General features: G+C 32.2%; 3 protein-coding genes and 1 non-coding gene across 4 annotated transcripts; 3 read left to right on the top strand and 1 right to left on the bottom strand.

Moving 5' to 3' along the window:
- Positions 1 to 245: 245 nt before the first annotated feature.
- On the bottom strand, positions 246 to 317 carry PHYBLDRAFT_t33. Its single transcript has one exon. It is a non-coding gene; the product is annotated as a tRNA-Glu (tRNA).
- A 7,598-nt stretch (positions 318 to 7,915) lies between these two features.
- On the top strand, positions 7,916 to 9,760 carry PHYBLDRAFT_139917 (hypothetical protein; the record flags this gene model as incomplete). The annotated part of the gene is made up of 4 exons (XM_018430306.1): positions 7,916 to 8,279; positions 8,346 to 8,490; positions 8,551 to 8,721; positions 8,806 to 9,760. The coding sequence occupies 4 exons, from the start codon at positions 7,916 to 7,918 to the stop codon at positions 9,758 to 9,760; spliced, it is 1,635 nt and encodes a 544-aa protein (XP_018297946.1).
- Positions 9,761 to 10,523: 763 nt separating this feature from the next.
- PHYBLDRAFT_106131 (glycosyltransferase family 49 protein) lies at positions 10,524 to 11,672 on the top strand (the record flags this gene model as incomplete). The annotated part of the gene is made up of 2 exons (XM_018427937.1): positions 10,524 to 11,402; positions 11,502 to 11,672. Coding segments are annotated over 2 exons (1,050 nt in total), but the record flags the coding sequence as incomplete, so codon positions are not given.
- Positions 11,673 to 12,192: 520 nt separating this feature from the next.
- Positions 12,193 to 12,582, top strand: PHYBLDRAFT_139915 (hypothetical protein; the record flags this gene model as incomplete). The annotated part of the gene is made up of 2 exons (XM_018430305.1): positions 12,193 to 12,279; positions 12,493 to 12,582. 2 exons carry the CDS (start codon positions 12,193 to 12,195, stop codon positions 12,580 to 12,582), a joined length of 177 nt encoding a protein of 58 aa, XP_018297944.1.
- Between the last annotated feature and the right edge of the window lie 105 nt (positions 12,583 to 12,687).

The following is a 12,687-nucleotide window of genomic DNA, read 5'->3' as shown; positions in this document are numbered from 1 at the left end:
AAGTATATAAGATAACCCAAAATCAAAATAATAAAAATCATCTTTTATCCTCTCTCACATTTGCTATACTCCTGTGTTATTAAGGCTTGACCGATTTGGCTACGTTTACAGTGAATTGGAAGATAGTCTAGATCAGGAACAACACTGCAGTAAACTACATATTTTATGATTTCTTCAAAAAAATCCCCGACATTATGATTGGCTGAACATAATTCAGACACCGCACAAACTCGGCAAAAATGAATTTCCCCAACGGGGAATCGAACCCCGGTCACGACGGTGAAAGCGACGGATCATAACCACTAGACCATTGAGGAATCACATGATTGTGATAAATGTGTGTACATTTAACATACATAACAATTACACGTTTGGCATGATATCAACTTTTTTTTTTAATATTTTATTGATTTACTATTACACTCTGCATGCAGCTTTTAAGATACCATCAAAATAAACTTAATTGAACAGATAAGAGATAGAAAAATAAGAGAGAAAATATATGAAAAAATAAGAAAAAACGGAACGAAACAAGAGAGGAAATTAGATAGAAAATACTTAAGCTAGTTATTGTGGAGAGAAAATAAAGCAAAATACAATATAGACAAAAAATTTGTGAGAACTTGTGTAAGTTGTTTATTTCAAAAGAAAAATAAAGAATAGTAAAATTCGATTTTTTCTCTACAAGAAACTATCTACTGATATTTATATGTTATTCTAATTTGTAATTCAGTATGTGCTTAAGTAATCTGTATCATAATGAGTCATCTTCCAAGAGTATTGTTCTTCTGAAAAGATATGGAAAGACTAATTAATATGATACTTCTCCAGTCAGATCAATCCGAGAGTTTTGGTAAAGAAGAGCATTTATGCTATTGATAATATTTTACTATTACAACCCAGATACTCAGATAATATTTCATAATATTAAATAGTTGTAGTTGTAGTCTCTCAATTAAATATCTGTATAATAAAAGAAATATATAGATAAAATATAATGCTATTATATATATAATATATATGTATTTGTATATCTCATGTCATGATGGTAATAACAAATAATCAATTATGTATATGATAATCTATGTATTAGATAATATCATAAAGGCAGATCTATGTGACTGAAATAGCTGAGTATATTATTTTATTCTTCAGTCTTATTCTCAGATTCAGTAGTAATCAATACTCATTTATAACACTAGTATATCAATTTGTTTTTTATTATAGTTGTTGTGGTAGTGGAAGGTTTTAAAGAAAGTATTAAGAAGAATTCAAGATTTGAAAGTGAGAAATGAAGATTTATAAGAACTTGTATATGATTTGTTTATTAAGAAAAGATTTGATATCAAAATTTAACAATATTTTTATACTGAACTACTACTACTATTTATATTATTTTGAATTGGAAAAAGCATATGACTGAGATCAGATAATCAATCTTATCTGAGCCTTAATTAGAGTAATGTGATATTAGGATACTTAATGTATGATTAATTATATAAATGTATGTAGTCCCAATAAAGTATTAACATAGAAAGTAAATGTGTTTATGAGTTATAATTATACTTATAATAATTCATTGATGTATCCCATATTATAGAGATATCATCATATGAAATATAATTACTATTGTGCATAATAAACCTGTATATTAAATAATAAAGTAATTGATAGATACTTTTGACTAGAATAGCTGAGATCTTATATTATTTCCTTCAGATTTATCTTCAATTACAGCAGTAGTCAATACTCATTTACAACAGAAATAATTTAGCAAATATTATCTTATCAGTATATAATATATAAAAAATAATTAAATAATTGGCTAATAATTATTATAATTATTATAGTAGATAGTATTTTAAAAGTCATTAAAATAATTATATTATACTGTCACTTAAACTATGTCAATAATATATGCAACTAATTTAGTAGAAAATTTTAAAGCTTAAATATAAAGAGAAGAATGGATAAAAGCTAAAGAAATACTATTTATGACTTAATATTATAATTATAACACTGATAATAATTCAGCAGTAAATACACTCTAATAACTAAATATAATAAATTAAAAAAATCTTAAGAAACTAAAATATAATGACAAGAACAGATTATATTTTCTTATAAAAAATACTTTTATTTATAAATAAAGAAAAACTTATATATAGTCTCAAAGTATTTCTATACATTTTTATCTTTTAAATTTATTATTTTCTATTATTTTTATATCTGAAATATTATATATTATCTAAAAATCTAAAATAGTAATTAAATATAAAAGTATTATTGCAGCGTCTTTATAAAAAACAATTCTTATAAAGCTATTATATTTGCCAAAAAAAAATTAATAATAATGTTGTATCCAACATAATCGTAGATTCAAATAGAGCGCACAGACAATAAGACAAAGACATATTGAATAAGCGACCAGTATCAATTATACATTATTTCTCACACTATCATTAAATAAAGAATATACCGATAACAAGGTCACACACCTTAGTCAACATCACTAATCACTCAAACAAGAGCGTGGGTAATAACTTAACAATATATTATCTATGATATAAGAAAACAGACATCACATGATATACTCATATCATTATTCTAAATACACACGCAATGTCTATATAAACTCACATAGCAAATAGCAATAGAAGATCATCTCTCTTTTCATCAATAAACAAAGTCTCACCGTACTTCTCGTCTGCACTTTGTTTTTCTTTCTTTTCTAAAAATATAACAAATAATAACAAAAAAATTCTTTCTATTCCTTTCTTTTCTATATTAAGCTTATATTTCTTATTTTTTCTTATAATTATAACCAATATAAATTATTTAAGCTTTTAAATATTTCAGAATATATAAGAAATACTTTTTGCTGTGAGATAAGACTAGTAATAACTTTATAAGGAGCAAGAGAAAATAAACTTGAAAGCTTTTGATATGTATAAAAATATGAGTAGCTAAACAATTTTAAAGCTCACTTTAATCTATGATATAAAAAACTATAAAAGAAGATAAAACATATAAACTAATATAAAATCTTATAGAATAGTAATGATCTAATGTTAAGATAATTACCCAATATAAAGAATACAACTCTGAGACATACATATAAAATGATAAGCCATGATTTCAGGATTAAAGTAAATAAGAAAAAAAAATAACTGTTAACATATCTATCTATCTTGTTTACAATGAATTAGCTCTTCTTCCTTCCATACAAGCTTTAAAGCTAAATTAAAGCTAAAACTCTATATTGTAAGAGAACAAGAGTTCCATATATATTAGATATGTATTTTTATTTAAAAGAAATGACATAGACTTTATCAGGTTTTATAAGAATTAAATATCTGCTACAAAAGTTAGTTAATTATAGAAAAACCATAAGAAATAACAGTAAATTATAATTGTAGTATATATATCACAATTGAATGAATAGCAAACTCTACAACCAAATACTGATTCTTTCTTACTAATGAATCTGACAAGTTAACAATCTCCAGAACTGTTATATAGCAGCTATACATACACTACATACTCATATAGTATAAACCAACTATTACACAACAGAGATTTGAATTACAGAGATTTTAATAGTAGTAGATATAAACAATATTATTTTGTTTCTTTAATAAATAACACTCTCATAGTATTCACTTTTCTTATTATTAAGATACTAATCTAATAATAATCTCGAATACCTCAATAATTCTATGACTGGTAGGTAGTATATCATAATATATTAGTTATAAATAAAATATATAGTAAACAAGATAAGATCTGGACAGTAAAATTTATATATAATAAGCTATTTTCAGTATGACAACTGTTGTGGTGGTTGAAGTTGAAGAAGTTTTTAAGAGGAAGAATTGAAGATTTGAGATTAGGAACGAAGATTCGTGAGAACTTGTGTAGGTTTTGTTTATTGAGAAAAGATTTTGTATCAAAGTTTGACCAGGTTCCTACACTGAACTACTACTGCTATTTATATTATTTTGGATCGGGAAAATTATATGACTGGGGTCAGGTAATCGATCCTATCTGAGCCTTAATCAGAGCAACGTGATCTTGGGATAATTAATGTATGATTAATTATATAAATGCGTGTAGTCCCAATGAAGTATTAACATCGAAAGTAAATGTGTTTATGAGTTATAATTATGCTTATAATAATCTACTGATGTATCCCATATTATGGTGATATCATCATATGAGATATAATCACTATCATGCATGCTAAACCTGTGTGTTAAATAATAAAGTAATTGGTAGACACCTTTGACTGGAATAGCTGAGGCCTTGTATTATTTCCTTCAGACTTATTCTCAATTACAGCAGTAGTCAATATTCATTTACGACAACAACCAATAAAACACTTTTTATAAGATCTACTTCTGTTACAACACCCAATAAAATCACCTTGTATAAGAAATTTTAGTAAAAAATGAATTTACCATCCAATTAAAAAGATAAAGAATCTAAATTATATATAAATAAAGCCCAATTAAGTAAACATTACTTGTAAAGTGACTAATGATTTGAAATATAATCTTAAGTAAACATCTGTAATGCCCAATAAAGATGAATCTTAAACCAGAACTCGCATATATAAGTACTAATAAAAAGACACATATAAGCTACAGAAAAGTATATCAATAAATGAATAAAGTTTCATATCTGTTAGATAGCAGATTTATGTAATAATCCATAACAGGCAAGAGGTGGGAAAGGGGGGGGGGGGGGGGAGGGGAGAATGAAAAGCTCCCTCTGGATAGCTTCCTGGGCAGCCACCCAGGAAACCCCCAGAAGCACTTCTTTTTTTCCTGTAGTGATGAATTTTATTATATTATAGACATATTAGTATACTATATTAATAAAATTGAAGAAGTATATTTTAAGAAGTGTTTTTAAGAAATATATTAAAGAAATATATATAATAGCTATAAGAGTAGAAGCTATACTCAAAATAAACATATATCTGCTTTCTTTATCGAAAGTTAATGATATTTCTGTGATTTTTAATATGAAAATATCATTAGTAATAATTTATAAAATTAAAATATAGTCAATTTTTCTATTGTCAAATAAAGCTTTTACTATAACAATAAAAGTAATAAGTATATCAAAAATAAGCATATAACCTCTATTTGCTTTCTTTTTAATACTTAATAATATCTTTAGTTTTGGATAAAATGATAATAATTACGAGCAATATTTTCATGTCACAATACCCAAATCATTGATTCATTTCAAAATTGAGCTCTTTACTAGTTGAAAAAGGTATTACAAAATTCCACCGCCATTTTTATCTTGTACTGTCTATAAACTACAGACTAATAAGAAAAAGATATGATTAGACGAGCTTGGGGCTGTGTAAATGGGTTATTCGATTCTAGCAATATTCAGCTTCGCAGGTATAAACGTAATTTGAAATCCATCTAGCACAGTACAAACTTCTCTATTAAATAGTGAAAGATTAAACACGCTCTCTTGTTTAGAAGAAGAAGAAAAACAACAAAAAATGCAAGATATCTCATACCAGCAGAATGAGATAATAGCCGATGGGAAATATCCCAGACATGATAATATATTAAAACCTATGCAAGTTTGAAGTCGCGGAAGTAAAAAAGGTAGAGACATATTCTACAAAAATATTGAACGATAGTAGCAAGATTTCTCATATAATGAAGTCGATATTTGTGAATCTCTCAAAGCATTTTCCTATGAAGCAATTGACCATTGAGAGGATAGTCATGGCAGATACGTTAAACTTTAGGTTGGAAAAGCTGTAAATACTACTGAAATTCTGGTAGAGAGTTTACAGAAAAGACGATTCCCTTATTGAAACAAATTTAGATCCCCAAACTTACAATGGAGGCCTGACTTATTTCAATCCATCATTCTACCTTGCTTTCAAACGCTGAATTAAGAATCTTTTCGGTTCTACACTTTTATATTTCCCATTATGTATCAGTATTTCTCTCACAAAACAATACCAAATATTATTGCATGAGAAAAAAATAAAAAACCATAAAATTAAGAAAATTCATAGAATAGATCAGAGTCATTAATGAAGTATTAGATTATCTAATCATTATTTCACCATACCAGACTATGTAAAATTATCTGTAGATTAATACTTTTTTGCCTATTATATAATAGTCTACTATTCTCTACTCTGTTTCGGTTGTCTTTGTTATACTTTATTAATCTCTAGCATTGTGCTTTTCTGTGCCTTCATCGAGGTACCAGTACCGTTCAGATGATTTTTTTTCTGTCCAAATTTAGTAAAAAAAAGTCTGAAAAAATATCTGTGTCTGAAAATAAATCTATTTCTTCTGAATTTTTTTTTTCAAAAGTCCACCAAAAAATCGTCTGAATTCAAAATCGAAACACTGTATTAAATCGTGGGGAGAGAGCTTATGATTGGATCAGTTTGCTCAGATTACCAGTATATGGTAGACCATTTTCCCTAATAAAAATAAAAATAAAGCTTAAAGGCAACGGATATATGTTGTGGATAAATTCGGACAAATGTATTCAATTAGGAAAGTCGAAAAGGAGATAGGCAAGAACATCATTGCTTTTTATATATATAATTAGATTTACCCCGCACACTACACGGGATACAAGCTGTCTGACATAATTGAGATAAAATACATGGATCTATATCATCTTTGAACGTATCGAATTTCCCCCGCCCTAAAAAGTACAGCTTATTTTAAATCAATACAGCTGAATTAGTTATGACAGCATCAGAAATAGTCTCGTAAAACTACAATAAAAACTCTTGCTTATTTTTCTTTATAGAAAGCAAACCTTATAAAGTATTAAGAAGAAGTGTCTTTTGAGATATATAGCAGATAAATAGACTTGGAATAATAGAATTGTTTTATGTTGATTCTATTGAAAATACGCCCAAATAAGCACTTTATTATTATCATTATTTGCATTATATAACCGAAAGTTTGAAGCAAACCAAAGAAAGAAACTCTATTGATTTATTCGTTCTTTTGTCTTGAATATCTTTATACTTTTCCAATCGTATGCAAATATTCAAGTTTTTTTTTTAAAAAACCTAATGTGTGTTTCTGCCTGCCTGCCTGCCTGTATCGATATCCCTCTCATTTCTCTCTCTCTTAATCTTCTCTCCGTTCTGAATTCTCCTATAAGTTTGTTGATGGCTTGAATGTTCTAATATATCGCTTGTTTGTTTTCCTAGATCTAACAAACAGAGGGTTGACTGCCTAGTTACCGGATAATCGATGATCCATTATGACCCATTGTTGAGAGCGAATAGTACTTGATTAATTATTGTCATGGTCAGTACATGTATTATAAAAAAATCAGACTTTCTAGAACGTTTGGATACATCGTCATTGTTGGTATCTCGAATGTTTGAGACCCAGGGTAATAATAAGGAATACCACCTTAATCTTTGAAGCTACCCCCCTGTGCTTATTATTTATATATCGGCCACAATATACTTTCTGTCTGATGTATGAAAAGAGAAAGACGGGTTACAAATAATGATATTTTACAGCCAAGTAAAGCATACGAAAAGTCTGCAACAAATGAAAGCAATGGCTATGGATATTTATTTAATTGAAACAGCAATGCCTTTAAATTACTTTTGCATGTAGTATGATCAAGAGACGTATATAAAATATACGCACGATCACGCTTTTCTTTCTTTAGACCCTTATTTTCCGCATCTTTCCATCTTCATGTGGTTATCAGAAATAAAAATAAAAATAAAAATAAAAATAAAAATAATATATAAAAAAAAAGTTCGGGAAAAGAATCAAAAGTATAAAAGACACTCGATCCTATATAAAAGCAGAATCACAACTTCAATACTCTTCTTTCTTCATTCATCACTTTTCTATAAAAAAAACAAAAAGACAAAATGTCATCAAATTTCCAATCTAATACTCCTGGCGTCATTGTATTGGGACCTGTCAGTCCAGTCCAAGCCGAGATTCTGACACCTGAAGCCCTAAAATTTGTTGCCACTCTTCAACGTACATTTAACGCCACCCGCAAGGCCCTTCTCGATAAGAGATCAAGCCGTCAGAATGAATTAGACCGAGGTGTTCTACCCGACTTCTTACCCGATACCGCCTCTGTCCGTAACGATGACACATGGCGTGCTGCAAAGCCTGCGCCTGGACTTCAGGACCGCCGTGTAGAGATTACTGGCCCAGTCGATCGCAAAATGGTCATTAACGCCTTGAATTCCGGCGCTTCCACTTTCATGGCCGATTTTGAGGGTAAGAAATCTAACAAGTCTATTATATTGTAGATACTAACATTTGTTTTCAATTTTATTTTCAAAGATTCCAGTGCACCAACCTGGGACGTAATGCTGAGCGGCCAAGTTAACCTTAGAGATGCTATCCGTGGAACGATCACATTTACCAATCCAAATGGAAAGAAGTACGAATTACGCAACGACGGCAAGGTGTGCACTCTTATTGTCAGGTACATTATATAATATCTATCTATCAATGATTTCTGTATAATTAACGACACTTTTAATAGACCAAGAGGATGGCATATGGTCGAAAAGCATCTTCTAATTGATAACGAGCCTGCTTCCGCCTCGATATTTGATTTTGGTCTTTATTTCTTTCACAATGCAAAAGAGCTTATTAAGAACGGAAAGGGTCCCTACTTTTATCTCCCCAAAATGGAATCTCATTTGGAAGCTAGGTAAGCACAATAAAAGAAAATACTTACAAAATATCAAGTTATTAAGCACCACCTCTCTCTCTCTCTTTTCTTTTTAAATAAAAGACTTTGGAACGACATCTTCTTTCAAGCACAAGACAGCCTCAATATCCCAAGAGGTACAATCCGTGCCACTGTATTGATTGAAACTATCATGGCTGCATTTGAGATGGATGAAATCATTTACGAGCTTCGTGACCATTCATCCGGTTTGAACTGTGGTCGCTGGGACTATATCTTTAGCTTTATCAAAAAGCTCCGTCAACACCCCCAATATGTATTGCCCGAGCGGTCTGCTGTTACTATGACCGTTCCATTCATGGATGCCTATGTCCGCCTGCTAATCAAAACATGCCACAAGAGAGGTGTTCATGCTATGGGTGGTATGGCCGCCCAGATCCCTATCAAGAACGATCCTAAAGCCAATGATGTTGCTATGGCAAAAGTCCGCGCTGATAAACTTCGCGAGGTCAAAGCTGGTCACGACGGCACCTGGGTCGCTCATCCAGATCTTGTAACGATCGCCTTTGAGATCTTCAATGAGCATATGCCCCAGCCTAACCAGCTTCACGTTCGCCGTGAAGACGTGTCCGTAAACCAAAGTGATCTATTGAATATTAACTTTGAAGGCAACGTCTCAGACAAGGGAATCCGTGACAATATCCAGATCGGCCTAGCTTACATGGAGTCCTGGCTTCGTGGAGTTGGCTGTGTCCCTATTCACAATCTTATGGAAGATGCAGCTACAGCAGAAATTTCTCGTTCTCAGCTTTGGCAGTGGGCTCGCCACAACACCAAGACTATCGAGGGCAAAATAGTAACGGGTGATTACCTTTTGAAGGTACTTGATGAAGAAACAGACAAGATTCGCGAGTCTTTGGGCGAAAAGTACTCTAAATCAAAATACGAAGCTGCCAAAAAGGCATTTGCAACCAATATTACTGGCGAGCGATATGATGATTTCTTGACTACACTTCTTTACGATGATATTGTTTTGAGTGAGGCAAAGCACAGATTGTAGATATTTCTTGACTTTTCCCCCTTTCTTTTTTATATTATATTATATTATATTTCACTTGTTGTTTTTTCTTCTTTAATTTAAAATACTACCTGTTTTTTTTTGTTTTACTCATAATAAAATACTTCAAATTATGTACCTGTAAATGATTCTCCTGATATTCATAGTAACATCCTCACACGCCGCCCAATGATTTGCATTGTGTATCATAGACATCCTCTAGATTACCTAATTGAGTTTAAACAGCCTTCAAATCGCCTTTTTTTTACCCTTTTGTTTCTTTACTCGTCCTCCAGAGAACTTCAACTCAGTACTTTGTCTTTCCTTTTGTTTGCTCATCATTGACAGACTAGTTTTGAATTTGATTTGATAATCAAAAGAGGATCGTTTTTTTTATAAAATCAAACCTCTTGAAGCTCATCAAGTCATATTCATCATTATGCGTGACAAATTACTGCCACTTACTCCATCAAAGGCAGTCAAGTACATCCTCCTGCTGTATGTGGCTGGGTCTTTATTATACACCACACTCCATCTACTGGGCTTAAACTCAGCCACAGGTTATCGATCCCTTCAACATACAATCACATCACGAACAGGTGCAGATGAGCAAGCAATGAGTGTTGCTGAATTACAGCAGAAGTACATGGGTACTCAGCGTGTGACATGGAGTAATAGTGATGGTAATATACCCCCGATATTTTAAAATAAAAAATAAAAAATAAAATAAAGAGTATGGACTGATGATGGTTGTTTGATAGGTAAACAAGAGACCATGCCAGAAGAGCTTATGCTCGGAAAGGTATTTTCGGATGCTATGGGGCCTTCCAAGGTGATTCCTTACTACTTCAAAGCCGAAGAGACGAACATTGATAGCGAAGAAGTCACTATTGCCACTCTTGTGACCCAAAATCGTTTCAAAGTGCTGGGAAGATTGGCTTCACACTACAAAGGCCCTGTTTCTGTGGCGATTCATGTGAATGACGACGATTCTAAGCAAGAGATATTGAGTGAGCTTCATAAGCTCTATGAAGAAAACGAAGATATGCGAAGATATGTGGATTTACACTTGGTGGTTGATAAGTTTGACAGACAGTTCAACATGTGGCGTAATGTAGCCAAGTTTTTTGCACGGACCGACTACATCATGATGTTGGATGTTGATTTCCATTTGTGTACCGATTTCCGCAAGGCTCTGAAACGCGAACCAAAGTTAATGGAAGAGCTCCGGAGTGGCCGAGGTGCTATTGTGGTACCTGCGTTTGAGTTTATCGAAGAGAAGGATGGCGAAGATTGGCGGAAATTCCCGACCACAAAAGAGGAACTTGTTGATATTGTTGCAACAGATAAGATTGACATGTTTCATCGGTCATGGAAACGTGGGCATGGGTCTACAGATTACCCACGCTGGTACGAGTCCACAACACCTTACAAAGTTACAGACTATAATTACTCGTATGAGCCCTATGTGATTTTCAAGAAGGAAGGAACCCCTTGGTGTGATGAGAGATTCGTTGGTTATGGAGCAAACAAGGCTGCATGCCTGTATGAAATTTATCTTTCTGGAATTGACTACTGGGTCCTTCCCGGAGACTTTTTGATTCACCAGACTCATCATTACATGGAGGAGACCAGAGCAAAAGAGGTAAATATTACGCGATGCGCACACACACACACACACACACACATATATATATATATATGTATGTACATGGCTTTCGGATAGTTAACACTTGTATTATAGCGTAAATATAACAAGAAGCTGTATGACTACTACCGGGAAGAAGTCTGCCTTCGATATTCGCGTATAATGATTGCAGCCGGACAGTGGGACATGCCTGCAGCCGAGAACGTTCGACGCGAATGTGCTAAAATCAAGGGGTTCAACGACGTTATTTCAAAAGTACACAACTAAAAAAAAGACGCATACGCACACAATGAAAAACGAAAAACCAAAATATAGAGAAGTCTATACGTCTTGTTGAACCTATAGACAGATACAAGAAGCACTCACTCACCCATACACACCCACACATTCACACCCTCTTATATATTCAACCAATCAATCAAACAAGCAATAAAACAAACACAATACACTAGTTATGCTTTAGTGTTTAGCCAGAGTTATTCTTAGCTTTGGTTCGTAAAGCAAGAAAGAAAAAAAAAAGAAAAAGACCCTTTAGACCCGCCTTTACAATCCCCCCTTTTCCCTTACAACCTTTGCCATGTGTGCTGTCGTACGATTGTGATGTGACAGTGGCCACAGGTTGTCAATAGCCTTCTGGTCACAGAAAGTGTGTTACTCTAATTTTGGAAAAAAAAAGAAAAAAAAAAGAAAAAAAAACTATATCTCAAAACCCAAACCAAGCTATTTCTTTCCCTTTCTTTCACTTTTATTTTAATTCTTTCATAAATACATTTTTACTCTTTTCTTTATGGCTGGCCAGCAGAAAGCTTTTTTGCCCTTTACGCAAACAAGCACCTTTTCATTGCAGGGTCTCTGCCAACACACTGAGGGCTGGGTAAAATAAAAGAAAATTATATTATATTATACTATACTATACTATACTATACTGTAATATAAACATCTATATTTACTAAAGTCATTTAATAAAGGGACCTTTTTCAAGTATCCGGACACCAGATTTCACATATTGTTTCTTAGACATGTAATAAAGAGATAGAGAAAACCTCTTTGGTGAATTGGCTGCTCTTACAAACTCTTTTATATGTAGGGTTGTTATGGTGATCCCATCGGTGTTTCTATTGATCGCTGCAATGGTCCGAATACCGATTCTTCTCAGACGCATCCCACTTGCACATGATACACACCATTGGATTTATTTTATAAAACTGGCAAGCAGTGCAGACTTATATATTTATATAACAACAATAAACTGCATGCTAACTTCTTCGTAGACCATGTTGAT

Source organism: Phycomyces blakesleeanus, assembly GCF_001638985.1.
Source record: "Phycomyces blakesleeanus NRRL 1555(-) unplaced genomic scaffold PHYBLscaffold_2, whole genome shotgun sequence".
Lineage (NCBI taxonomy): Eukaryota > Fungi > Mucoromycota > Mucoromycetes > Mucorales > Phycomycetaceae > Phycomyces > Phycomyces blakesleeanus.
This window is presented reverse-complemented; position numbering and strand designations above follow the sequence as displayed.